This window comes from Phalacrocorax aristotelis, chromosome 2 (assembly GCF_949628215.1).
Source record: "Phalacrocorax aristotelis chromosome 2, bGulAri2.1, whole genome shotgun sequence".
In the NCBI taxonomy this organism is placed as follows: Eukaryota; Metazoa; Chordata; class Aves; order Suliformes; family Phalacrocoracidae; genus Phalacrocorax; species Phalacrocorax aristotelis.
In genome coordinates, this window is record NC_134277.1 from 118025733 (window position 1) to 118052286 (window position 26554).

Genomic DNA, 26554 nt, shown 5'->3' on the forward strand with positions numbered 1-26554 from the left:
GGAAAAAAGGACTCTGAAAAAAAAAATAAAATCAAAACATCTGTACAATTTTTGTTTACCCTGATTTTTAGTTTTTAACAATATAAGCCAAAATCCCCCAAAAATGTCTTAGTTCAAGCCACTGAAAAGTAGAGTAGGAGAACTTAGGTCCTGAGAAAAAACGCAGTGGAAGAACTGGTCAGGAAACTAGCCCAGCCCTGGACAAGCCATTTGGTCTGTACCTCACCCACCAGGGCTACTGGTAGTCCCTGTCCTGGCCCATATTGTTATTAGGACTGGGAGATGCTTACGTCCCCCAGAAATGGAAGATGCAGCATTATCTATGTGCGATCGCCATCTCTCTTGAAGCCTGTGCGTATTTTGCCACCCTGACTCGGGTTTTTCACATGGGTAAACATGCTTGGCAATTCTTACTTGTGCGACGAAAACGTAAGCATCAGAATACCTGGCAAACAACTAAAGGATACAACTGCTTTGAGAACTACCATATGGCATGTGGCTAAATAACCCTCCTTGAAAGACTTACCCCTTTTCAGTTGTAATCTTATATCTAAGGCTGTTCTAAATTTGCATTAATCACTACGACAAAACAACTTCGATGTTTCAGCATGACAGTAAAGGGCAGTAAGAGACAACTATCGAAGCATAACATGAGTTAACCATATCTTGGTAAGTCTAGATAGGTCTATCCAGAATCCTGTGCGAAGTACTAGCCCATATGCAGTCCCTGGCGAGTTTCAGTGCACACTGCAGTGCTCAGCCCGCTTCCTCTGGGGAGGGAGCAAAGCAGAGCTTCTACACCTGGACAGCAGGACCAGGCAGATGGAAAGACACCAACCTCGGCTTGCAAGTCTCTTCCGTGTAAGAACTCGCTCGTGAGTCAGAAGCATTTAGGAGGTGTATCTAAACCAAACAGCATCAACAGTGCTAGTGACAATTCCAGATGTGAAGAAGTGTTCTCACTCCAAGTGCTGGCTGTGCGGGATGTGCTGACTAGGTGGAGACAGGTGTGTGAGGTTGATTGTTTTTAACCAAAAAAGGATAAAACAGATGACACTAGAACTTATAAATTTATTATGATTATTCCGGAAATTACCTGCATTTGTGTCCCAGATTTTTTCTTATCCATTTCATAACGGCTACTGATTTTAGATATTGTTACACAGAATCATAGAATGGTTTGGGTTGGAAGGGACCTTTAGAGGCCATCTAGTCCAACCCCCTGCAGTGAGCAGGGACATCCCCAACTAGATCAGGTTGCTCAGAGCCCCGTCCAGCCTGACCTTGAATGTTTCCAGGGATGGGGCATTTACCACTTCTCTGGGCAACCTGTGCCAGGGCTTCACCACCACCACCATTGTAAAATATTTCTTCCTTTTATCTAGTCTAAAGCTACCCTCTTTCAGTTTAAAACCATTACCCCTTGTCCCATCGCTACAGGACTCTACTACGCCATAATAAAATAGGAAAAACTGCTGAAAATGAAAGAGGGTCTTCCCTGAGACCATGAGTGGGTTGCTATTTGCAATAACAGACATGCCTTTAGTTTTTTTACCACAGCAAGGAGGAAGACCAAACGTGTTTTCTTCATCCAAAGTAAAAAGAACATGGTGATTCATTCAATTATTAGAGAGGACTTACCAAATGCAAAAGACCTGGGTAACACTAGAAAATGGACACCCTAGTTTTTAACCACACCTATGATAACTTCCCCCCTCTGTACCCTTCACATTACACACCTTGCCTGATAGTTTCGTTGAAGGCTCAAAGTCCTCCTAGGATGTCCCAGTTTGAAATATAGCAGAAGGGGCTGAGGCAAAGCCCCCTCTACAAGGGTAACAACAGATGTCTTCTTCTGTGGCTGCAGGCTGCTCCCTTCTCCAGAAATACTGGGTCCTGTTTCAGGAGGAAGGAGGAGGAAGGAGGAGGATGCTGACTGTGTTCTCTCTGTGGAAGTGTGGCCCTCCTTTCAGTAGCTGGTCAATGCTACTGTCCTGTTGTCTCTTTTTTACATTAATTCCCTCCTTTCCTCTCACTTCTCACTTGGTAACTTGTTACACCCAGAATAAGAGACTGGGGCTTCACCTTTCTGCTCCTCCATTCCTCTTATTTAGTTTCAGTGCTCTTGTGGACTCTGGCAAATCAGAGCATCTCCACTACTTTTCTCAGGTGAATGGACAGCTCCCGATGCCCTCACAACAGGCTCTGTGAGGACGTTCCCTCTCTGGCTTGAGATGTCCCTGTGCCCTCTCATCAAGCCAGAAAACAACTTATAACAAGCAGGGCAAGGGACTGGAAGCAGGCTTGAATTGTCACCCTATATTCAAATGCCAAAAATAATTTCTTCAAATATGCACTGTCTTTATATAGAGGCAAACACTTATCTCCTAAACCAGGTTTTTAACACTACTGTAGTTTGCTCGCAAAGAGATTTGGTGACGGTATGCATGAATTAATCTGAGAAATTGGTCCTGACCCATAGAAGTAAATAACTAGCTCAAAGCCTCCAGCTGATTTTGTTCACCAAATGCTCCAGCGACAGGGAAGAGGGTCAGCCCCCTGGTACCTAGCCAGCGAGCTCCCTTCCAAAAAATGCCTATGTGACTTCCTACCTGAACTGAGTTGAGGTGACAGTATCCGTTCAGTGGAAACCGGATGACATGCGTTGAGTCGTGATTCCAGCCAGCGTTGACAGAATTACACATCACGTCACCGATTTCTGGAAACACTTCTTCTATCAATGACTTATCGCCACTGAGTGTAATCCTCTCTCCAAGATCTGGGGCAACTCGCACCACCAGGCACTCACAAGACTTTGAGAAGCGGCCACTCTCCCGGTCCTGTTTCCACCTTTCCATCTCTCCTAGCATGGGCTGAAGCTGGAAATACTTTGCTTCTTCATATAACAAACTGTAGTCCTGAAAGACACATATATTACTGTGCACAATTAAGAAAGAGGCATTGCTAATGTACCGCTTAATGTAGATGGTTATTCAGGCTAATGCTGCTCTAGATCTGGAACCCTTCAGACATAGTTCGTAATTACTGTGTAGGAAGGTGTAATAAAATAACAGTGCAAGCGAAAAATAACCATCAGCCACTTGAAACAGACTGGGTATGGCAGCACTTGTGAGGGGAGGGGGAGGCTGTGCTTGCTCATCCAGGCAAAAATCCCACTTTTCCCCATATTTCATCCCCATAGTGATGTCATAGAATAATGACCTCATTGAACAGATGGAACAGAATTCAATCAGGATTCAGCAAATTCATCACTAGGATCCATCGCGTCTTACAGCAATACTAGCAGGCATTGTAACAGGTATAAGAATGTAAATGAGGGAGCCTGCAATGGTTCCTAGTGTAAAATGATTCAGATATTTGCATAATGGATTGCACATATTACTGCATTTTAAAAATTAAGTATTTTTTAATACCTCCCCATTTTGCCAACAGTATTGTTTACGCCATTGTCTCAAACGCCAGAGCAGAGAGAACGCATTTCTAAGCAAAGCCAGTACAGAAGTAATTTAGAACTGATGATATGGAGTCTGTCTACTGCCATTTTTTAAATTAAAAAAACAAAACACCAAACAAAAAACCCAACAACAACCAAACAACCTTGTTTTTCTAGGTTTAAGAGCATAAGATCATTTGGAAAATATTTCTACAGAGAAAAGCAACACATGAGAATTAGGGAAAACAGTGAAATAGAATGACATCAAGAGAAGACTGCTAACCATCAATATGGCCCTGAATTTGAGCTAGAAACCAAACACTTGATGAGAATGGGGTGCTTAAATCATGCTCAAAATACTGCTCACATTTAATATGTAACAAAAAAAGTCACTTAATCCATGTATCTAAGAAACAAAGACTGCTGTTCATTTTAAGCACCAATCTTTTGGACACCTTAAAGCATAACTGGGAAGGACACCCCTTTGAACATCACGTTGGTTGAACTTGCCAGGAGTTACAGTTTTAATTTCAGCACAGCTACAGTATATTTATGTGTTTAAAAGGCTCTGCATATATAACTTCTTAATGTTGCATGGAAGGTGGCTTTTCCTTTTTCTGTGTTTCTGATTACCTTCGGGATAAGCGCCAAGAGCAGCACAAAGCCACGCAAAGGTTTCACAAGAATGATACGGTGCTTATCGGCTAATTCCAAACTCGCATGTTATTCAGGTAGGTCTACCCTTTTCACGCATGGGAGAAGTCAGTATGCATCTAAGCAGATGATTCAAAGGTTGCTGCGATACGGCTCTTGAACTCAACCTCACACCTATTACTCCCCAAACACCTGAAAATGTGTCTCAGATGTGAAGGATAAAAAAATGCACACCAGTGTGAACTGCTCTAACCCTTCCCTGTCACCTCCCCTGTTCAATCTGAATTGCTGTATTTCCTACAGTGAACTAATGGCACAGCCAGCTATGCTGATATGCATTCATTAAGTAATGATACAGATCTGTTCTGATTGCAACCTCGGTCTCCAGTGCTCTCTTCGCTGACACCACACATACACCCACATAGCTGCAAGTGGATAAACATAGAACACCACATGGAGTCTGAAGCTCTGCCTCTGTAGGCTAATGTCTAATGTGGTGAACTACCACAGATTTAATTTGTTATTAAAAAGAAAAAAAAAAGCAGGCTATTTAATAGAGTTTAAATAATAAATGTGGAACTATTCATCCATGACTTCTCTAAAACTCCAAAATTAAACTTTTAGTATGCATTCAAGAGTCTGAGGGAGACACCATTCTATGACTTAATGCTCAAATATTACCATGTGTGCAGTTTATTTTGTCAATACTGTGATTCCCACACAATTCTCTGAATTTCAGCATGGGAGTGGAAGCTGGAGCTGCTGCAATCAGAGGGGAAGCATAAAAGCAGATGAGAGGACAAGTAATCAGCAAAGCTCACCAGCAGTCAGTTCCAGATTGTAGCATCCTTTCTGTCTCCATCGGCATCCTACAGTATTTAATTTCCCTAGGTCAAGTGTGGCAAGGTTGCTCCATTATGCTATAGCCAGGAGGGGAAAATTTAATATTGATGCCCCTCTAGGAAAGGCTGACAGATGCCACTTTAGCAACCCCACACTTATTTTTGCCACGTACCTGAAATCAAATACCATACCCTACAAGTTGCCCCACCTCGTCTAAGGCTCTGTTTTGACTACACACCAGATACTTGCTTTACCAAGGTACATGTAAAACACCCATGTCGCTTGAAATCTCACCTTGAAATCATCAGGAATGAGGAGTTTTGATGTCCTTAAAAAATTCAAGATATATCTGAACATCTGCCCATCTCTGTCGATGAAATAATGCTGCTTGAGACTGTCAAGGACAATGGGCTCCGTGCCATCGAAAAGCCGTCCGATTCTGGAGAGGAAACAAGAGGCGAGTGGCAGGGTCAGACCAAGCTTGGCTCAGCAGCCCCTCAAACAGCCGTGACACCGCAAACCCCCCCTCACGCCAACTACCCCAAAGCAGCTCTGTGGCTCCGCTTTGTAAGAAAAGGGCTGGTTTCAAACCATGATTTTGGCTACATGTTTTCCAGGATGGCCTCAGAAACTTCTAAGCTGCACAGCTCAGGAGATGGAGGGGAAGCCGCTGGGGCAGGAGCCCCTGGCACCAGCTGCACTGCCCAAATCGTGTCTTGTGAGATGACACCCCCTTGATTTATTCTGGACACCTCTCTTGATAACCCCCATCAGCAGACCCCATCGCCACAGATGCATCAACCCCCTTGATTGTCTCCATTCTGTTTTCCTGAGGACTGCATACTGAACCCGATTTAGTTTGGAAATTGCACTTGGGAAATGTTTTGGGTTGTGGGGTTTTTTTCTTTCATTGTTTGCTTGGGTTTTGTTTGTTTTCAAACCCAGTTCATTTTTTGGATGCCATTTACTGCAACCAACACTTGGACAGGCACAGCTGAGGGGGCAGCACACTGTGGAAATAAGAAGCTGAGGATACAAAGGTTATAGCATTTCAGTCCGAGATAATGATTTCACAGGAAAAACTAACTCTTTGTGGCAGGTATCAACTAGCACACTCTAAAATAATCAGGAAAAATGCCCCAGTTTTTAGAGATCATCCACCAACAACCAGAACCACACAGCCACCTAGCAAGCCTCCGTCTGCTAATGGTTCTTACAACATCAACCGCTGGGCGCACACAGGTTTTCTAGATGTGTGCCCCACAAACCTGCTTTTGTTAGAGCAGCAGAAAGGGCTGAGAACTCCGAAGAAAAGCTCTGCCAGAGTAACACGAAATACGCGTTGTGTTTCTGCACCAGGACGTTTGCAAAATGCTCCTGAGTCATTCACAGTTTCCCAATGAAATCAGCAGGAGCAACTGCTAGGTTTGATTTTGTGCGCCTGTTTATATGTCTGCATGTGCAATGTGGAAGTACTTTTTGATTCTTTCCAACACCAGAACTGTACACAAAATGGTCTTGAAAGAGCTTGCTCGCAACATGTCACACGGACACTCCGTGTGAAATACCACCGACAATCTGGGACACTATTTCAGAGCCTTATCACCACCTGTTACATTCTGCAATATTCTGCAGATTCTGCATTTTCATTTTTTTAATGAAAAGGCTCACTCGTATATAATTTTTGTCCCAGTATAACCAATCTGTTTCAGGAACCAGCACGGTAAAACCTATTCAGGTTACTAAAGAGCATACAATAACATCACTGTACATCAGCATGGAGCTAGGGGAGCAACAGGCACTTCTGTTCCCTGATCACCTTTAGTTTGTGGCATAGGTAAGGTATGAATCTGTCTTCTCACAGAAAGGCTACAGCAAGCAAAACAGTCATGGCACACTATTTTTGTTATAAAAGAAGTGAAGAAACAACCAATTCCAACCACCAGTAGAAAAAAAAAAATTACCAAAAGACTCAGAGGTGATCAGCCCTCCTGGTTGCATGAAGCATCCCAGGCTGAGAGACACCCCCATCCATCAGCCAGCAGAAGGCAATCTCCAGGAAAGGTTCAAAAGACAGAAGTGGTTCCCAAAGAAGAAACAGCAGGGCTTGCAGCAGGGTCTCAGGGAGCTGCAGAGGCACAGGACTCCAGGTGACCACATGCCACTTCACATCCACAGCCAGGCACTCTCCCTTTGAAAATGGCACAGCCAACCCAAACAGAGTTGGAAATGATGTCTGTGCCTGCAGCAGGGACTTTGGTAGTACACCCAGTAATAAGTTGTGAACAGAATACAAGTCTCATCTCACAGCTGGGAGAGATGAAGACCAGGAAATAAATAAAATCCCATTAACCTCAACTGGCCATTTACAGTTCTGTAGGAAATGGCTGAATCAATTCATGTTGCATGAAATCTGTAACATATAAAGAGTTGAATATATTTTGCAAAATGATCAGGTACAAGGCATTTTTTTCAAAGCCATCCCTTAGAAGAATTCAAGCTGTCTTCCTTGGGTACTTGTTACTGCCTGCACTGCTGCTCAAAATTTAAGCTGCGACAGGCCACGTAACACAGGTTCCTGTTCACTAGGTGGATGAGCAACATTTATGTCCAATATGGATGCACTGGGCATTTAGAATTAATTTTCCCCTATACTCAAGCGTGTCATCTTGGAATCTATCACAGAATTCACACACAAAACATTTATATTTGGCCAAGTCAGTCATTACTGAAATGTATAATGGTAATTGGTTTCTGCAGCATTTCCCTAGTTCTAAATTACTACTATAACTACATATTTACTGTGTTCAGCTCTGGAGTCCTCAACATAAGAAGGAGATGGGCCTGTTGGAGCAAGTCCAGATGAGGGCCACAAAGATTATCAGAGGGCCGGAGCACCTCTCCTATGCAGACAGGCTGAAAGAGTTGGGGTTGTTCAGCCTGGAGAAGAGAAGGCTCCAGGGATGCCTAATAACAGCCTTCCAGTACCTGAAAGGGGCCTACAAGGAAGCTGGAGAAGGACTTTTTATAGAGACATGCAGCGATAGGACAAGGGGTAATGGCTTTAAACTGAAAGAGGGTAGGTTTAGATTAGACACACAGAAGTTGTTCTTCACTATTTGGGTGGCGAGACACTGGAACAGGTTGCCCAGAGAAGTTGTGGATGCCCCATCCCTGGAAGTGTTCAAGGCCAGGCTGGACAGGTCTTTGAGAAACCTGGTCTAGTGAAGGTGTTCTGGCCCATGGCAGGGGGTTTGGAACTAGATGATCTTTAAGGCCCCTTCCAACCCAAACCATTCCATGATTCTGTGATCCTATGATTTTAAACCCCCAGGCTTTTTGTCTTCATTTTATTAATTGTTTAGGAGAAAAACAAGATAGTATCAGAGGATGGAACCTTCTAACAAAACTATATTGCTGACAAGAGCATGTAACCATCAGGAGCGGTCCCTGGGACCTGAAAGCCATTGACTCTGAGCTAGAAGAGTTACCTTTGGAAGGGTAGATCCCCAGCAGAGAGACTGCTGTAAACAAAATTAAAGCCTTTTTCCGTTTCAGATGGAAAAATGTAGATTCCAGTTTCCTTCACCTGGCCTCCAGAAAAAGACCCAAATCTTGTGGCACCCTCCTTCTCCTAAGATGCATTTGCTACACCCATCAGGAGACGAGACTGGGTTATGCCAGGATCACGCCTTCACCCTCCAGCCTCTCCCTGTACTCTTGGGTTCTGAAAGCACAGCAGCAAGCTCTCTGCTGTGCCTCACTTGTGCCTCTTCAATACAATATTTGAATAACCATCCTCTCTGTCACCCATAGCTCCACTTTTACTCCTGCTTGGTCTCACACTGCAGTTATAAATGCTTAAGAGACATCCATGCATAGGCACAAGAAGGGACTGTTAAGGCATGTTTATTACAATTTCACTTTACAAGAAAACCTGAAAGATGTTTTTCCCCACCTCCTTCTTGACAATGTTGGCTGATGTTGGCACAGACAACATTTTTTAAATGACAAATAAGGAACAGCTGAATGGATTTCCAAACAGGAAAGTGCTTTGAAGGAGGCTTGCAAAATAAGCTGATAATTATATGACGAATTAGCCGAATATCAAGGGTAAAGGATAAAAAACTGAAGTCCATTTTCAAGAAAATGTACTTCTGAAATATTTAATTAAAACTAACAGGCTGAAATTTTCTGTATATCAGGAAAATTAATGTCCCATGGGTTGAAAGTGCGACCTCCAATGGGTAGTAATTAATGTCTGTGGCTTGAAGTATCATATTCCACTGTCAGAAATTGAATGCTTCAAGGGTTGAAAATATAACCAGTGGAAAACTCTGTTTCTGTCAGAGAATTTGGTTTTACTTTAAGGACACAAAACAGGTACAGCCGCAGGCCTGGTTTAAGTGGGGAGAAAGCAACAGGACATGGAAGAGATCAGTGTTTTAATTCCATAAAATACTACAGGGACGGACCCTTCTCCCCAGAGACCAGCACTTCCCTAGCAGCGTTTCTAGACCAAAGAGCTAGCACAGGTAGATGACATTGCTTAGAGGATTTCTCAAATTCTTCAGAAAGAAGTCCAGTTTGTCAAGTACAAAAATATACTCAGTCTGCCACAAAGCTGTACATGGAGTGTAAGTGTTTATAACCCTGCTCTCTCAGTGTATATTTATATATATCATTATACACATAGAGAGGAAGACTTCCCTTTAGCATAGTCTGCCTCAGTTGAGAATTTGGGAAAGCAGCAATAATTGGGAACAAGATGGCAAATATTAATTAAACAAGTCAACTACTGAACAGCTTAACACAGAAAAATGACACAGTTCTGCAGACTGTTTTAGTGGCACCAGCGGACAGAGCTAAAAATAGTCAAAGGTATGCAAGGAACAGGGAAAAGATGCAAGCGTTGGTGTCTGCAAGCATGCAGAACATTACTTTCAGCCTAAGGTAGAAATAACCATTTTTTTCCCCTCTGAGAAAACACATTGAATACATTCAGCATATTACTTTCCATACCATTGTCATTATTAGAGGATACTACAAACTCAAATCTAACTGAAAATCTTTTGCAATAAACTATTTTCAAGAGTTCTAAGCTCCTAGCTTTCCCTGATCTCTGTCTTTCACAGAGCAGCAACAAAGAGAGGAAAACTCCTGGTGTGAAGCACTTTTAATAACCTGACAGAGGGAACCGTGCAGTAGCAGGAGCATCGGCGATGCCCTGGCACCTGCAATCCTGTGCTAATGGTAGGGCAAGTAACTACCTGGGACTCCACTGAGGTCAGACATTCAGTGGCTGGCAAGGTGCAAAGTATTCATGAAAACACATCTCTCCCCCTCCAGTAACGAATGACATGGCAAAGAAAAAGTATTTTAGTTGAAATCTTACTCACCTAGTTGGAGCCACTGTGGCAAAGTGAGTAGGGGTTTGGCCCTTAAAAGGATAAGTAAATGCAAGTTTTATTACCACATCATTATATTTATGTGGCTAATGGGAATGCTTATTTAACACTCTGGGGTGTGTGGAGAGGAGCTGGAATAGGCTTTTACTTTTTTTTTCTCTGAGACTTTTTAGTCCACGTTGTCCTTATTAACTTCTTTTCATTTTCTTTTACTGAGTGCTCAAAGGCAATTTGCATAAGAGCCCATTATAAATTAGATCTGTTTAATGGTACGCTCATCTCATGGCTATTTAATTTTACTTCCTCGTACATCTAAATTATATAATTTTGCACTGTCCCCTAGAAGCTAGTACATTTGAAGAGGTATCCACGCTAGGGACAAATGCTATCCTACCTAAACAGAGAACGACGAGGTTTCTATTCTTTTTTCAGAGGACCACTATGACAGTAACATCCCGCTCTTCTTTTCTGAATACTCTGTGTCATTTGGTTGGATCCACAGTAACTGAATACCTAGCAATCTTTATAATTCTACATAACAAAAGTTCGCTCATAAACATGATATAACAGAATACATTTGCAATTTTCAGGAACATAGATTATGAAAACCACATTTTAACCAAATACTCTGTCGTAATCTCTTGCTCTGTGTTATTATAATTTGTTCTTATCTCTTCCTCCTTACATTTAATTTAAGGTTTCATGTCCATGAGTCTCAGGAATTCCTTGGCACAGAGAGTTCCTACATTATCAGAAGAGGCATGAATACAATGATTATAAAGCAAAGGTTACAGGGGAAAAATGTATTAAAACCTAAAATCTCATTAAACCTTTGATAGAAAAGGTATTTATATAGGAGCCAAAATGACAGAGCAAGAGGGATGTATGGGAGGAGGCATTAAAACACCAGTTCTTATGAGATTTAAAAGAAAAATGTTACATGGCATTTTAAAGAACAGATAAATCCCAGATACTGAGTAGAAGGATGTCAAACCTTTGTGGAAATATTTGCTAAAGATTAAAGAACTGAATCATTTACATGGAGATAATTTCAAACATCTTAAGACTGTTATTTGAGCATGGAAGAAAAAGAAAAGGTAAGGGCAAGCTCAGAGGGCTAATAAAACATTTAGAAGAAATTGAGATAGACAAGAAGTGGTGAAGAGTCTTAAACGCAGAGTAAAGCATGTGAGGAGCAGATGGGAAGGATCTGAAATGATGAGTGAGGTGGTACCATCAGGGAATGCAGAGACCAAAAAAACTGAAACATGGGATTTGCTATAACCTGCCTGATCAGAGGCAGCACCAGGAGCAGAGATGAAAGCAAATCAGACATTACAAAATGAACTAACAGTCATTGGATCTAACCCACATGGACAAACTGACACATTAACTGAAAAAGAATAAATTGCACAACACCGTGCAGTCATGTTGCAGGAATGCTACTTACACGAGAGCGAACTACAGCTTTCTATGCTGTAGATGAGCGTAGAGATGATGACATGTGTAACTTAATGACAGCTGAACAGAAGAGGATGTGTGGGTCACAGGAAACATTGGGCGAACTAAAAAATGGATGGCTAAGGCTCCGGAAGTCAAAGGCAACACCCTAATCTCCGTTTGCCTGAAAAGGAAGTTTTTCCAAGAAAAATTAAAATCTGTATTTTCCCTGCTAAACAGGTGATCTAGCTACCTAGGAGATTCACACCAGAAGTGATAATTACTCTATGAAATACAGCTATCACAGGAACTCCCCTGATGTACATAACATACCAGCTGACGGCCTTATGGTGGGTGCAGGGTGCCCAAATGTCCAACATGAGTAGGCTAAAAAATGTCGGCTCTGTCATAGCCTTCTCCCGGGCTGTTCAAGCCCCCATTCCCCAAGCTAAGGATCATCATCCACCCAGACCCAAATGGCACTTTGTAGAAACACTAACATTTCAGAAAAGAAAGGGATAAATAACTGGGATGGGATGTCAAGAGCTGGTGACTCATGGCCAGAAAAACTATACATGTGGGCAGGTGGAAACCATCTCCCAAATCGCACGACAGCAGCAAGGGTGAGGCCAGGAGAGCACTACCCCCAGACTGCGGATAATGGGCCAGGGCGTTTCTGTTTACCGTATACCTTCTCCCCCTGCTCTGGTACACCAGAGAGATACAGACAGATGAGGGGAACAGGGTGCAACCCAAATCTGCATCTTTTCACACAAGGCTGTACAGGTAAGTGTTTTAAAATCAATTTCAATACTGTGGCAGCCAAATCTCCTGAACTTCTAGGTTGCGTTACAGGCTTCAGATGTGGCTGAGAGGGGTCTGGCCTCTGCTCTCCAGCTGTTCCCTACCCCAAACCAGGATCCTCATTCCCCACAATTCCCATCACTTTTGACAAAGTGAGGTTCCTCCATCTGACATACTGAAGTTGCTGATGCTTCCCAAGACATCCCATCTTATCCCTGACCCTCAGAGTTTTGTTTAGCTCTAGACACCAAGCACTACCTCAAGCCCTTTTTCTGCCATACAGACCTGTCTCCAGAAAACTTGTCTTGCAATTCCCAGACAGGCTGTTCCTTCAGCTAAACCACTATCTACAGAGCGGTACCACAGTCCCTCTCTTCCTCTAGGACCCTGAGACACCTCTCCAACCAGCTGGCTCTCTGACCGACCCATCCCATGTGCCAAGCCTAGGAGACTCAGAGCAGGGGAGGAGGCTGAAGATACCTGCCATCATCCCTCTCATCACGAGAGGCATTTTGCTTCAGCTGTTTGTGAGGACACTGGGCAATGAGCAGCTACACACTACAGCTCACCTGCACACCCACTGCTCCATAGCCACAGCCTGACCACCGGTATTTTATGCTTTGCAACGCCATCTCTCCTTGCTCTTTTTTTTTTTTTCAGGCTCGCTCACGCACTGGATATACTGAAGAGCAGACTGCATGCCTTTAAGCCCCACATCTCCTGCAGTGTTTGGTATCTTGCAAATAAGTCCTTAAAAACTTTTTCGTTTTCCAGAGCATATCAAAACCACTTTTCCTAAAATCATTTAAACCAATGAGATGTTAAGTCAATTATTCATGCAAATACTTTTTCCATCTCTGTTTCTTGTAACCAAGTTTTCTTGGCAATGATAACATTTCACAGAAAAATTAACAAATATTCTCTTTGCTTGCCAAGATAATTTTACTAAGCTTGAATCCAATTTCATTGAGGTACATTATTTATGTTTTATCTTGAGGGAAGCTGCCTATTAAGTTAGTAGCAACCGTGTCCTTTTGCTTATGACACGGTTATTACCAAGTTATCAGGAGTACCTTTAAGTTATTAGGGTGCAATGGCAAATTAAGTACTTTGCGTCATAATTAGCTAATAACTTTTGAATTATATTTTAATCATGTTTAAGATGGTCAGGTTTGCTGTGAGTACAGATAATGGAGGATAGGAGCAGAACCGGAGTGTTTATCATTCAATACCAAAAGCCAGAAAGTAGCTAAACTGGTGGATGCACAACATCCCAAAGGCCATGATAATCTATATATTCAGAACACTGAACCCCTTTGCAGGAAGTAATGTAAAAAAAGTAGAACTTGGTCTTGGGATCACGTTTAAGTAAAAAAATAAAAATATATTAGCTTCAACCCACTCTCCTTTGAGCCTGTCAGTTTTCCTTAAAGAAGACGTTAAAAATATCCACCTTCAAATCCCAGCGATAAACCTGTAAATACAGATTCCACAAAGAGAGAACAACTCAGAAAAAGCTACCAGAGCCATTTCCCTTTCAAAAATCTGGATGTTGAGAAAAACCCAACCACCAACAACAAAAAAAACCTTCTCAGAATGGGGAAAAGTCTTTGTTGTATTCCTTCGTACATCAAGTTTGCCCCTCAGCTTTCACGAATTTCATTCAAACCACTGTTAGCTCTCAGTGTTTCTTCTATACCCTCAGGAAGACTCAGCATCAAAATTCCACATACAAATCACTGAAAACTAGGAAATGCTCTGAGATTCTCCATGACATCCCTTAGAAAAGTAGCAGTGAAATGAGTTCTGGATCCAAACCCAACAGATACCCCAGTTAAGCACGTATATGCTATGTAAGAAAGCTATGATATCACTAACTCTGCCCCTTTCCAGAATGTTACTTTGAGAACTAGGCATCACACTACATATGGCTGGGGTTTGTGCCCCTGTAAAAGACAATCATTGCAATGAAACCTTAATGAATCAAGCTTTCAAACATCTTCACACTCTCACTACTTAGCCAGAAATCCTGTCTATGTTGTTTTGTTAACTGCTGCCTCCTCTAAGAGAAAGGACAACACATTTCCATAGACAGGACAAGAACGCACTTGCCCTTCCCTTCGCAAGAGTTGCACAAGCTCCTCCTGCATTGCAGCCCACAAAGGCAAGAGATTTTACAGCTAAGCTCTGCATGCTGTATGGGGGTTCCTACGGGGACTGCTTCTCAAGAGAGAAAGAGGGCCACTTCTACATTATAATCTAAGTAAAAGCTTCTCATTAAAGAATAAAATTCAGAGAGAAAATGCTTCTAAAACCTTTAGCTGTTAACTATGGCAAGCCTGTATCCCCAGAAAACACCCTCCTCCAGAGCCCAGAACGGAATAAAGTACTCCCAAACATCCTCGCTCCTCTGCTCTCAATAAATACCTGTGAAAGTCACTTGCAAAGTTCACAGCATCTTTCTCAAGTGCAGTTCATGCAGAGGACAACGATTTGCTACTGCTAGCTTGTGCAGCAGAAGCCTGTAAAACAGATTAACAGGTTTCAGCCCTGCTGCTGAACTTGGGCTCGGACTGTCACAAGACAAATATGCCAGGGAAGGTGGAAAGGATGTTCAGCCTGCTTTTTTAAAGCCCTACAAGAATAAACAAAGGGAAAAAACACACATAGAAAGAACATTATTAAGGTAGTCAAAACAAGCCTCACAAGATATGTCAGATATTAGAGGTGCCCCTGCAACTTATTTGCAAACTTCCTTCTGCACTTTAGACTTGATCTTTAACAACCTACTGTCTTCCCACAGCACCCTCAATCCAGGCAGCATGCAACCTGCGGAGAAGCCAGGGTTGTAGAGCGTAGCAGACCGTTGCCCATGGGACCCCTGCTTCGTCTGTTGGAGGAATAGGAAAAGGTCTAATGGATAAGGAAGGTGTTTCAGGAAGGGAATGTAGGTAAGGCAGACAGGGGCTGCCCTGGAGAAATGAACTCTGTCCAAGCCTGCGTCAGATTTCCTGCACCATGCTACCACTAAGCTATGCCTGCCTTATTTTTTTGAGCTCCTTTGAGTGAAGCAAGAAGGTACTAGACAAAGAATGCTGCAAAGAAAGCATGCAAGAATGACTCTTCAGAACAGGACTCGAATGATATGCAGAAAATACAGCCCAAGGACACATGCTGAACTGTGAGGAGGAACAGGAGCTGCTGATGACCTGTTTATTAATTAAGCACCACATTTCTCTGTGCACAGCAGCAGGTAATCATGTATTGGAGATGGTATTACTACACATTCACCATTAAGACTACAAACTAAGGTCGCCCTGGCTGCCCTAATAATGTTTTCCTATAAAGCTGACTTTAATTGCAGCGAGAAAAGCTATAAGACCAGCTGCACAATAGCACCTTTATTATACTTCTCTCAAACATTTGGGTTTCTCTTTACTACTAAGCTCACCTGCTCACAGATTCCTCTACGTAGACTGAAAATGGTACTTCCAGGCTAACATCCTAGGATTATAAATTCTTTGAGAAAGGCAATCCACATAGCATGAGAGCATACACAACAGAGGCAACGAAGATGTGGGTGTTATGAACACAGAATTTAGTATGAGAAACATAGGACCATACATTGCTCTTGTTTTGATTAACTCTAACTCATATACATTACAATTACATTGCTGTGATTCCTAGTGTGGACACACACATGTGCCTATAGAGAGACATGTTTATACCTGTATAACTCATTCCCATACATTTACATGTTTAACTGCTTCCATGCTAGAGGCTGAAATGATTTAAGCATTTCAGTGACTAGGAAAATCACACCATTAACCAAATCAGTTAATACAAAACCTGTGCACTAATCAGTTAAGAGGACAGGAAAGTCCACCTAAAGCAGCTTAGACAGTGTCTCTGAGCAATAACTAATGCTTAATGCATAGGTTAGAAATGCCAAAGCCATGCCTGCACATTCTGCTGGTGGTAGGGGTGATAAAATGCACACAGATAACATTATTTCCATTGACAAACTTTACATATACAGAACAGCGGCTTTATTGTTTATTAAATTAGATGCTGTCATGGTGTAATCATCCCTGCAGCCATACCAAACCTAACAGTATGTCAGATGTATTTCTGTGGAGGAGGTAAAGAAAGAAGAAAGGAAGAGAACTGAGATACGGTGCAAAAGCAATATAGCCCCATAAATAGTGGCATAAGGAATAATTAATCCATGGATGTGAAAACAGACACTATAATTGCAACCAGTGAAATCCTCAAAAATACCACATGACAAAACTAAATGTTACACCATGATGCCTTTAATACACGACAGCCAAGATGTCATTCAGCTGCCTAAACACGAGTGTCTGGTGCCACTTCAGATGTTCTAAGTCATCTCCAGGACTCCTGAAGGGCTGGGGGATGGCACAGGGATGCTACTGCAGACTCATGGCCTCCTGGAGCAGCCACAGGAGTCCAGACAGGAATCATGCACGGGCACTAGCTGCCCATGTTAGGGGAAGCATATCCCACTCACAAAATGACCAGAAGCTAGCTCTATCTAAATCTGTATATTAAATGCAGCTTAACACTTCTTTCTAGATACTCATTTCAATAGAAAACCAGGCTTTATTAAATAAAAATAACAAATTTATATGATATGAAGTTGTGAGCAACAGTTTTCAGTGCTTCTAAAATGTGTAGGAATTTGTAACATTTTAATCTAAGGCTATTTTACCCTGCAATTCAGGGTACCCTCACACAGAGGAGCTGACTCTTCTTAGCTGCTTCTTGAGAGGCAGCTTTACCAGAGAAAATACAGAAGAGTGCCATCCAAAGCCGTATCATACCGCAAGTGTGTTAAGATCCCTATTTCCTGAATGCAGACAGTCGGCCTCAGGTATTTTAGCAGGGTGTTGCAGCGATCTGACTCTAGGATTGAGCTACAGCCACTGGACAGGCACAGCCACCTATGGAGGGCAGCCCAGCCCACCTACACAGGACCAGATCTCATTCCACACACACCTCGTGTGCTGCTGCACTGGTGGTGATCACACAGCAGAAAAATTAGCACAGCTCTGATGTAGCTACTAATAAATTCTGAATACAGACAACATGGGAAACAATCTGTGGAGGAACAGCCGAATAGGCGTAACTCCATCAGTCTGGAGGATTTACAGCCGTGAGGATCTAGATCTTACATCTCTCGTGATCTTCCTGGTAGAAACCAGCACAACCCAACAAGCCAAAATTTCCCTGTGGCAATTCCAGGCTGCCAATAAACAAGAAGTTGCCCTCCAAGCTGAGCACTGCTTTTAAGCTAGCAAAAAGATGTTGATCATGGAGCAGCCTACTGCTTGAATGCATATGTTTCCATTATTGCATTCACTTAAGTTTGAAGCCTTTCTCTAAAAATACAGAGCCAAATAGAACTACATTTGCACTAAAAAAGGAAAAAAAAAGCCATTGCCTAAGGGTCTTTCTATATTGCATCTGCCCTTGTCCCCAGATAGTGGTATTGCTGCACAACTCTCATATCAATAGATGAAGTTGCACCTTGCACTTACTAATGACTGGTACTGCAAAAGAACTAATCAACAATGAACACAGGTGTGCATGCCAAAAAGCTATGACTCCCTTACCAACAAGAAGAATAAAAGCTAACAATTCAGTGAGAAAAATCCTGAATTCCAAACCTGCATTTTTTTAGAATAATGCAAGTTCCAGTGCAGACATCTTCAGGGACAGAAAACTCCTTCAAAAAGTTCTCTTCCTCTCTGTGCTTGCTGAAAATAAGATGTTACAACAACCTTGCATTACCCCCTCCACTTGTGTAGCTACTTAATACCAATACTTTTTGCGCTATATCTGAATTAATGAAATTTTAATTTAGCAGAAATCCAGGGGGTTTGGTAGATCTCTGATTTTTTTCTCTTGCACCACCACAAGGCACAGATATAATCGTATTCTACTATCTTTACAGGAGATCTACAGAACCACATTATCAAAAGGTGCAAAAGCCTGAAATAGTTTAGGGTAATGAAGAGCTGCACTGTTTCATCAAAGCTCTCCACCCCACTCCTCCAGAAGCTGCCGGTGCTACAATAAGCAGTCTGGAGCTATGGGATCATTCTGACTATTTTCCATTGCCTTCCCAAAAATCTACTTTTTTAGTGTTCAGAGGCAGGCAGGAGCCAGTTAGCACAATGAAAGGAAGGGGTCTGGAGAAAGATAATGTCTTAAAACAACCAACTCTGACTATGAAGCCAGAATATCGAACTATATTCTCTTGCTAACCATTGCATGCACAAAAGTCCGTATTTGTTTGCATTAACCAGTCACCTGCGGTGCTGACCTTGGCCACTCACTTTTGCACAGCTTTTCTTCCCTCAGAAGGGAAGATTGCAAGATGCCTACCAAAAAAAATAATAATAAAAAAAAAAAAAATCACAAGACACAAAATGGCCCCAGGTGCCCAGTTGTGAAGCAGAAGGCAGAACCTGCTGCTGAGCACCAGCTTTGTGACGGGTTTTAACAAGAGAGAGAAGGCACCTGAGGTCAGATTGGGCTCTGCGATATTACCACTGACATTGCAGCGATACAGTCAATAGAAAAGCAGCAAGAGGACTGAGATTTGCTTGCAGCTGCCCCTGTCAGATCCTTACCCCAAGCCCTACTGCTCCCATAAGCCCCTCCCCATCCCCGCATCCAGCAGCCCACCCAGAGCTCCAGCTACAGTAGGCAGCAGCAGCACAAGCACACAAGTGGTCTTTACCACCTCTAATTGCCACCAGCCAATACCTACCTGCTTTGATGTTAAAAGACCTCTGGCAGGGATGTGCCCTGGGGAATTACACTGCTGTAAGGAAGGAAGGAGCCTGCCACATCTACGCCCGTAGTGCAAAGGCAGTTAGCGACAGCTTTGCAGGGATCAGTGAGAAGTGTTGACTAAGACTTGAGCCTCATAACAGACTGTCAAGAGGAAGGGGTATTTCTCCACTACGCTTCAAGGGCTGGTTGATCTTCATGGAAAATCCTCTGCTAAATAAGACTGAGGGGAACAGAAACAGCCACTGTATGATTACAGACAGCAGCTCAGACTTCTCCGCAGGGTCAAAGCTAGACAAGACATGTTTGCTCCTTAGAGTCTGTGAACACGGGCAAAATTAAATTCCACATCTAATTTTGGGAGCATATTGCTGGCTTATTATTTATTACCACTGGACACTTAGACAAGACAAACAAGGGTTTTCACCTCAGTCTCTGAAGCACGGAAAGCTGACAGGAATGCATTTCTGCTGGCTGAACTGTGCAGAGTCACTTCTTGCCATGGGGACCAGCTCTCCCTTGCACTACCCGCCCTCCCAGCCTGCTCCCTCACCATCCTGCCATGCCGCCCCAAGTGTTTTGTTACTACGGCAGAATAGTTTTAGGACAGCAATAAGGAAAATAAACACTCTCTGCTATGATGGATGTGCCCTCATTTCAGATGTACATTTAGTCAGCAACATGCTACAACAAACTTGACCTTTCAGGACTAGATTTCATTGACCCTGTTTTTTTCAGGACCTCACCCCATTCATTTTGTTCTGTCTGCAGCCTCTGCAATTTCCAGCTGACAAAGCTTTCATCACCAGTCACCTTTCCCAGAGGAAGCACACTGCAAAAAAAAGAGTATTTAGACACGCAAGGCCATGGGACAGAGTCCTTCGTGTGGTCTTTCACAGCAACAGAAAGTGCCCTTGGAAGAAACGCTCAGGGAGGAGCCGTGGCCAAGCTGCCCCAATTGGGAACATCCCAGCATGCCCCAGCAGAGCTTCTGCAGGCTCAGGGACAGGTTGGGAGAACAACACGACTAATTTTAATTCTTTGAATGAGAACTGCACTACCAGATTTACGGTTTTTGCATGGTACAGAAACCTGTTCTATATTCTTCATCACTCCCAGGGCCCTTCATGTCTGTCATGCTTTCAGGACTTCATCTATAAAGAGAAGGAAGAACTCACACCTCTGATTTCACTACTTAGCATTTTAATAGGAAATAAAGTGACTCACGTGGAAGCTAAACACAATTGAAAGTTGCAGCCATACGAGCTGTTTCTAATTTTCAAAGCAATGCTTTGTGCCTTGTAATGATACCAGACAAGCAGCGACTTTCAGTAGCATCCTTTTCACCCTTTCTTTTGTTGAGCCTGCTGAAGAGAGGAGCATGAAACATACCTGATTAGGGCTTTATTTCTACTTCCCAAGCAGGGAATTAAACGCTCACCTGGAACCAGACCTCTGCAGTCCAGAGAGCAGCAGCCATTCAGTTTCAGAAAGCTACACCATTAATCCAAAGTGGAAGCGGGAAAGTGCAATTGTAGCTCTGCTGATGAGTTTATCGGGGTTAGCTACTAAGCAAGAGAAGGCCGGTATGAAAAGCATGGCCCAAGGCCCAGCTTTATGAGACAACAATATTAGAAGCTGGGAAAACGAGAATGCCTGATAAAAAGCAGAGCCTCCAAATACGCTTTAGCTACAGAAAAGCAGCAGTTTTTCTCCTCTCCCTTTCCCATGATCTAGGTCTCCCATGGAGAAATACAAGCAGGGAGGCATCCTGCCACCATTCCCCCAGCTTACATTTCCCAGAATAAACATTTACCACCACTTCCCTGCTTGTATATCTCCTTTGCACCAAAAAGACAGACACTGTCACGGGGTTTTCCTCTGCAGCAGCATACTGGAGCCAACGTGATTCCCTACGGCATTACTGCAGCGGGACTGGAAACTGCCATGAGCAGGGGTATGGCACATGACCTTTGTCAGGTTTTAGAAGGCCAGAGGGAAGAGTAACATTCAGGGGAGCTTATTCACAGAAGCAGCCTGTAAAGTAAAATTAAACCTTAATATTGTGGTAAAGGATGAGTACATTGTTTTTGAGAATGTTAACAAGACATGACAAAAACCCATTTAAAAGTCAGACACCGGCAAATCAGGAGCCAGTCATGATGGGCAGCAAAATGTTTGGAAAAACTAGAAGAGGAAAATAAATACAGTCTACATGTTTGAAAAGTATACGTGCTAACCATCTGCTCTTCATCTGCTTGATGGTGACTTCAGTCATATGCAGCTGTATCCACAGCACATGGAGAACAAGTAAATCACCAAACAGAACATGAGCGGTTTGATGTATAACCTCCAAGTATAAAATTAAATTTTTTCCAAAACTCTGAAGTTATACTGCTAGTAAACTAGAATTTAATAGAAAAAGTGAGTAAACAATAGCTTTTGAGGCTGGAGAAGTTACGATCATGGTGTTATCTAATCTCTCCCCAGAAGTCAAGAATTATGACTAAACCCTTCCAACCCAGATATAGCCTGAAATTCTATGTCAGAAGTATGTCCAATTGTATTTGGCAACCCTTAGTCAAGAGAGATGCTGACTATAATTGGCCGATGAATATTTGAAGTGCTTCATTATTCATGTAGGAAGGCTAGGTAAAAAGTGTTTTGTAGTCCCTAGACACTGGAGGGTGTGCGTTATTGGGTAATAACCAATTAGGAATGTTGACAGCGCTCTGCCTTTAGGATCACCCTGGCCAACAAAGCACCTGGGTGTATGTTGTTGTGCAAAGGCACACACCCACTGCCTACTGCTCAGTTTATTTAAGCAAACCTCTCATCAGAGGAAATGGAGGGTACCCCAAAGGATGTGTGTTTGACAACTTTGTTGCACTAAAAAAAATACGGCTTCTTCATTCTTCCCTTTGCCCTCCAAAACACTTTTTTCAACAGCACTTCTGAATTATTGATACTAGTGGTTATTGGAAACCAATCTGATTTCTTCTATGTTTTATTGCGTGTATCTACCAAAGAGCAATATCCTTATTATTTGCAGTAAGGAAACACCGACACCAAAAGATCAGCTCCTAACCACATAATCTGGTAAAAAAACCCACTATGCCATGAAGGAGATACTGCAAACTCAGAATGAGAGAAAACAAAGATCTTCCTTTCATGCTAGTCTAAGAAAAACATACGAATTGTTAGTAAAGGCATGCAAAATGTTTTAAAAAATGTCAGTGTTTAAAAACCAACAGTTCTGACACTTGCTCACAAGAACCAGAAATTCAACACCAATTCAGCTCATGATAGAACAGTCCAACCCTTTAACTACCTCCCAAAACAAGGCTAGAATGCATTGATGGTACATACACCGATTTTTCTTTCCTCCTTTATTTTCTTCATCATTGTAATGCAAACAAAAAAAAAATTTGGAAGTTTGTATTCTGATTGAAAGCAAAGCAATTTTGTACACGATGCCCAACAGGGCTTTCATACCTACAAAAAATACATTCAAAATTTTTTCTGAACGATTTGCTTGTTTCAAACATGTAAAATATGAATTCAATTTGTTATAAGGAGTAACACATCAGTTTTCTGCAGCTCTCATTTTCTGGCTTGTATCATATCTAGCCTGTCCTGTGGCACTGAAAGTACTGCAGCATTTTCTCTGAATTCCGCCGACTGCCACCTCACCTCTCCCCCATGTATCACAGACAATGATGTTTTGATGAAGCGTCGCGCACGGGCCCTCAAGATAATGGATTCAATGGGATACACTTAAAAGATCATTTTTCTCCTTTGTATTGACTGCTTGCGCTGCTCTAAGACAGGAAGGACTTTCATTTTTTATGTAAGCTGTAAGACCCTGAGGGCCCTCTAAAACTGTTTAAGAGGGATCAATTTTCAGATGGGTAGAAGGGGCCCGGCAGACCTTCACGGTTTGGAACGCCTCTTTCCCCTTGGATCGCCGACAAGTTTGGGCGAACCTAAAACCAGCTTCCAGCAGAGCTGCTCTCTGGCAGGGCAGCACTTCCTACTGTTTAGGATTTGTGGTTAGCATTCGCACAGAACTATAATTTATAGTACGCATACAGGGAACAAAATAAGAAAGAAAAGTTTCGCAGAAGCAAAATAATCACTAGCGCTGATAAACAGCAATAGAGCTGCTAAGCAAAGCAGTCCTTGGCACTGGTGTAGCAGCAGGAAACCATTACCCCGTGACAAGGGCTTAATGCACTGACATTGTTGCAATTACATCCAGGCAACCTAACAAAACAAATTCATTGTACGGCAGAAAATATTTCTAATTCAATGTTGCAACATTTATTTTTTAATTACAGCACAAAGACGACTTTTGGGGTGTGGAAGGACGTAATCCATCATTTGCTCTTAAGTGACACACTTAGGGCAAATGCCCTGTATTATAACTTTCTATGCCACAATAAGTAACTACAAGCAATTTCTTAGGCAAGGAATGCAAAGGGTTTGGGTGTGGTCCTGGGAGATGCTGCTTATCCCTCCATCTCAGAGGGAGCCAAAGGCAAGCCGCATGTTGCAGCACTGGGACTTCAATCACTCCTCCTGTTTCACACGTGTGTCACACAGCTTGTGACAGCTCTCTACCTGCAACGTGTCTTATATGAAAAGAGTTTTTACCGTTCAAATGTGGCCTGTGCGAGAACACAAATACAATTTTTAATTAAAAGGAATGGTATTTTAATAGGTCACTTAAAGAACAATTATGTCTACCATTTGACTGACAAGCATGTCACACTTTAACATGAAAACCCCACTGGGGTTTAAGAGGTAGAATTAATCTTTATAAATTGATGAACTACTGACGTATACCCCATTGCATTTAATACTGCTATGCTCAACCAGCTCATCTTATGATCAAAACCTCTGCAATCTTTCTATTACTTTCACCTTTTTAATCCTTCACAAACAGAAAGTTAGTTCATGGAAACTGAATTGCCAGTATTGCTCTCCTTCACCAAGTGCCTATTCGGCAAAATGCAGTGGTGTGTAGAAATATAAAAGATAGGTCTTCAGTAATTAGCTTGGGTACCAGACACGGCACAGCTGAGTTAGCTGGAAGCAGGATAAACGAGTCCAGGTGGAGCATTGCGCTATATTGCTTTGAGCATCTGAGCTAGCCCAAGTGTCTACGCACACGGCACGGCACCGTGGAAGGACTGGGTGGGAAGGTGACCGTGAAACCTCTGCTTTCCTAAAGGTGCGCCCCTACAAAGCATGCCAGAAGAAGTAGCTACAAGCTCAGCTTAAATGCTTTCAAACCGTTGCAGGAGCCTCTTGGATCTCTGAAACAGGCAGAAAGTGCCTTGAAAGTGCCTAGAAAATTGTCCAAATGGGGTGTAGAGACAACTGTGCTGGAAGAGGCCTACAGATCCAAACTAACCTACACATCACAGTTGGAAATAGTTTGTTTTTATTACCGATTCAGAGACTCAGTGAAGGAGATCAATATCAATGAATCTCAGAGCATCCTTCTAGCTGATGTCACCAAGTGTGAAAGCACCATCATCTGCCATATCTATAAAATATGATGGCTGCTTAACTACTCAAAGAAAGCTCACCATTAACAGGAGCCAGAACACCAAGGATGTGTGGGGAGAAAGGGACAAGCAAGCACGCAATGTGCCTTGATCTGGTCAAGCAAAAATCACTTGTGACCTTTGTGAGCTCCAGCTCCTTCCAACAGAGATAGAAAAGTGTAGATGAAAAAGAGATTAAGCAAAGCAATAGGGGAATTCAGATGAAAGAAGTAGGGTTGATGCTTAGAGCACAGTGGGGACAGAAAAAAAAGACATTGAAGGGCAGGAGTCAGAGATGGCAATATCCTGAGAGCTGTTGACTACGGGGAAAAAAAAGCTGAGAAAAAATGACAAAGGAGAAATAAAGCTTGCAAGATGACAGTTGTCTGGTTATGTCATGACCACATTTGAATAAACGGCAAACCAGTTAAGTTAGAGGACACCTCCACGTAACAGGAACTGGTGACACTCCCCTGGCCAGCACAGCATTTATGCGTTATTTGCTTTGAAATGAGTGCAGATAACCACTGGGTCCTAAACAATTTCCACTGTTCCCTGTGCAATCTTTGCAAATACATCCCCAAATGGCAAACAGACTTGTATACGTGAAACCCAGCCAGAAGGCTGATCATCACCAGAAAGAAGCAAGGCAGCCATTGGAATCTATATCCTAAAGCTCCGAACACACCCAAGAGGTAGCCGGGTGTTGACGGTAAAACTGGAAGCCAAATGTTTACTTCTGCAATTACGTACGTACTAGATGCCAATTTGCTTAGCAACTACATTGCAATTTAAGAAAGACCAATGAAGTACAAACAGTTCATGTGGGAGCAGGATCAGAACCTAGTGCTAACATACAGAGGTTCCCAAGTGCAAGGACTGAGTACAGCAAAAAGCAAAACAAACAACTGAACCTCAAGACTATAGTTCAAATCTGGACCCTATCAGAAATGACCAATGAGCAGAATACTTCAGTGCCACCTCAGTTTCTAATAGACTTTTCCTTTTAATACCAGCAGGACCCACAGACTCAGCACCTGTTTTTGACTTCCCGAGTATTTTCTTGGTCAGCTAGAATGAGAAATACTGCTTGTGTGCCCTCAGCCTGCTTTGTGAAGCCATGCTACCGGGTAGAAAAGTACAAATGGTACCACAACAAACTTCCTCACTGACAAATTTCCATCCATGGAGCTGATATCAAGCAGCCTTTGCAATGAAAGGATTTCTCACAGCACAGACCCTTCAACTAGTTATTGACAACCTCCCCCCTCCCTGACTTACAGGTTGATCCAACCCATACAACCTCACACAAGCCTACTGGGAAAGGGATCTATGAAGCATACTGACAATACAGATATGGATTTTCTTCTTCCCCTCAAGAAAAAATGTTTGCTACTTCAGCGGACTACTAGCCTCAGAAATAAGGAGCTGAAGCCTTTAGCTTTGTAACACTCCCGAATGTAGAAGTTTATTTCCCTGAATATTTCCATCCACACTGTCACAGCCATGCAGCCATAGTTAAGAATGGCATGAACCCCTGCGATATCAACTCTGCACATCTACTTTCTCGG

At 42.6% G+C, this 26554-nt stretch overlaps 1 protein-coding gene across 4 annotated transcripts in view; it reads right to left on the reverse strand.

Moving 5' to 3' along the window:
* Positions 1–26554, reverse strand: part of KCTD1 (potassium channel tetramerization domain containing 1) — a 105361-nt gene that overhangs the window by 4326 nt on the left and 74481 nt on the right. For all 4 annotated transcript variants that reach the window (XM_075084899.1, XM_075084900.1, XM_075084897.1 and 1 more), the window contains exons 3-4: positions 5246–5390; positions 2613–2918 (exon numbers count right to left, since the gene is read on the reverse strand). In XM_075084899.1, coding sequence (XP_074941000.1) covers positions 2613–2918; positions 5246–5390 — 451 coding nt within the window. The remainder of the gene's footprint in view (positions 1–2612; positions 2919–5245; positions 5391–26554) is intronic.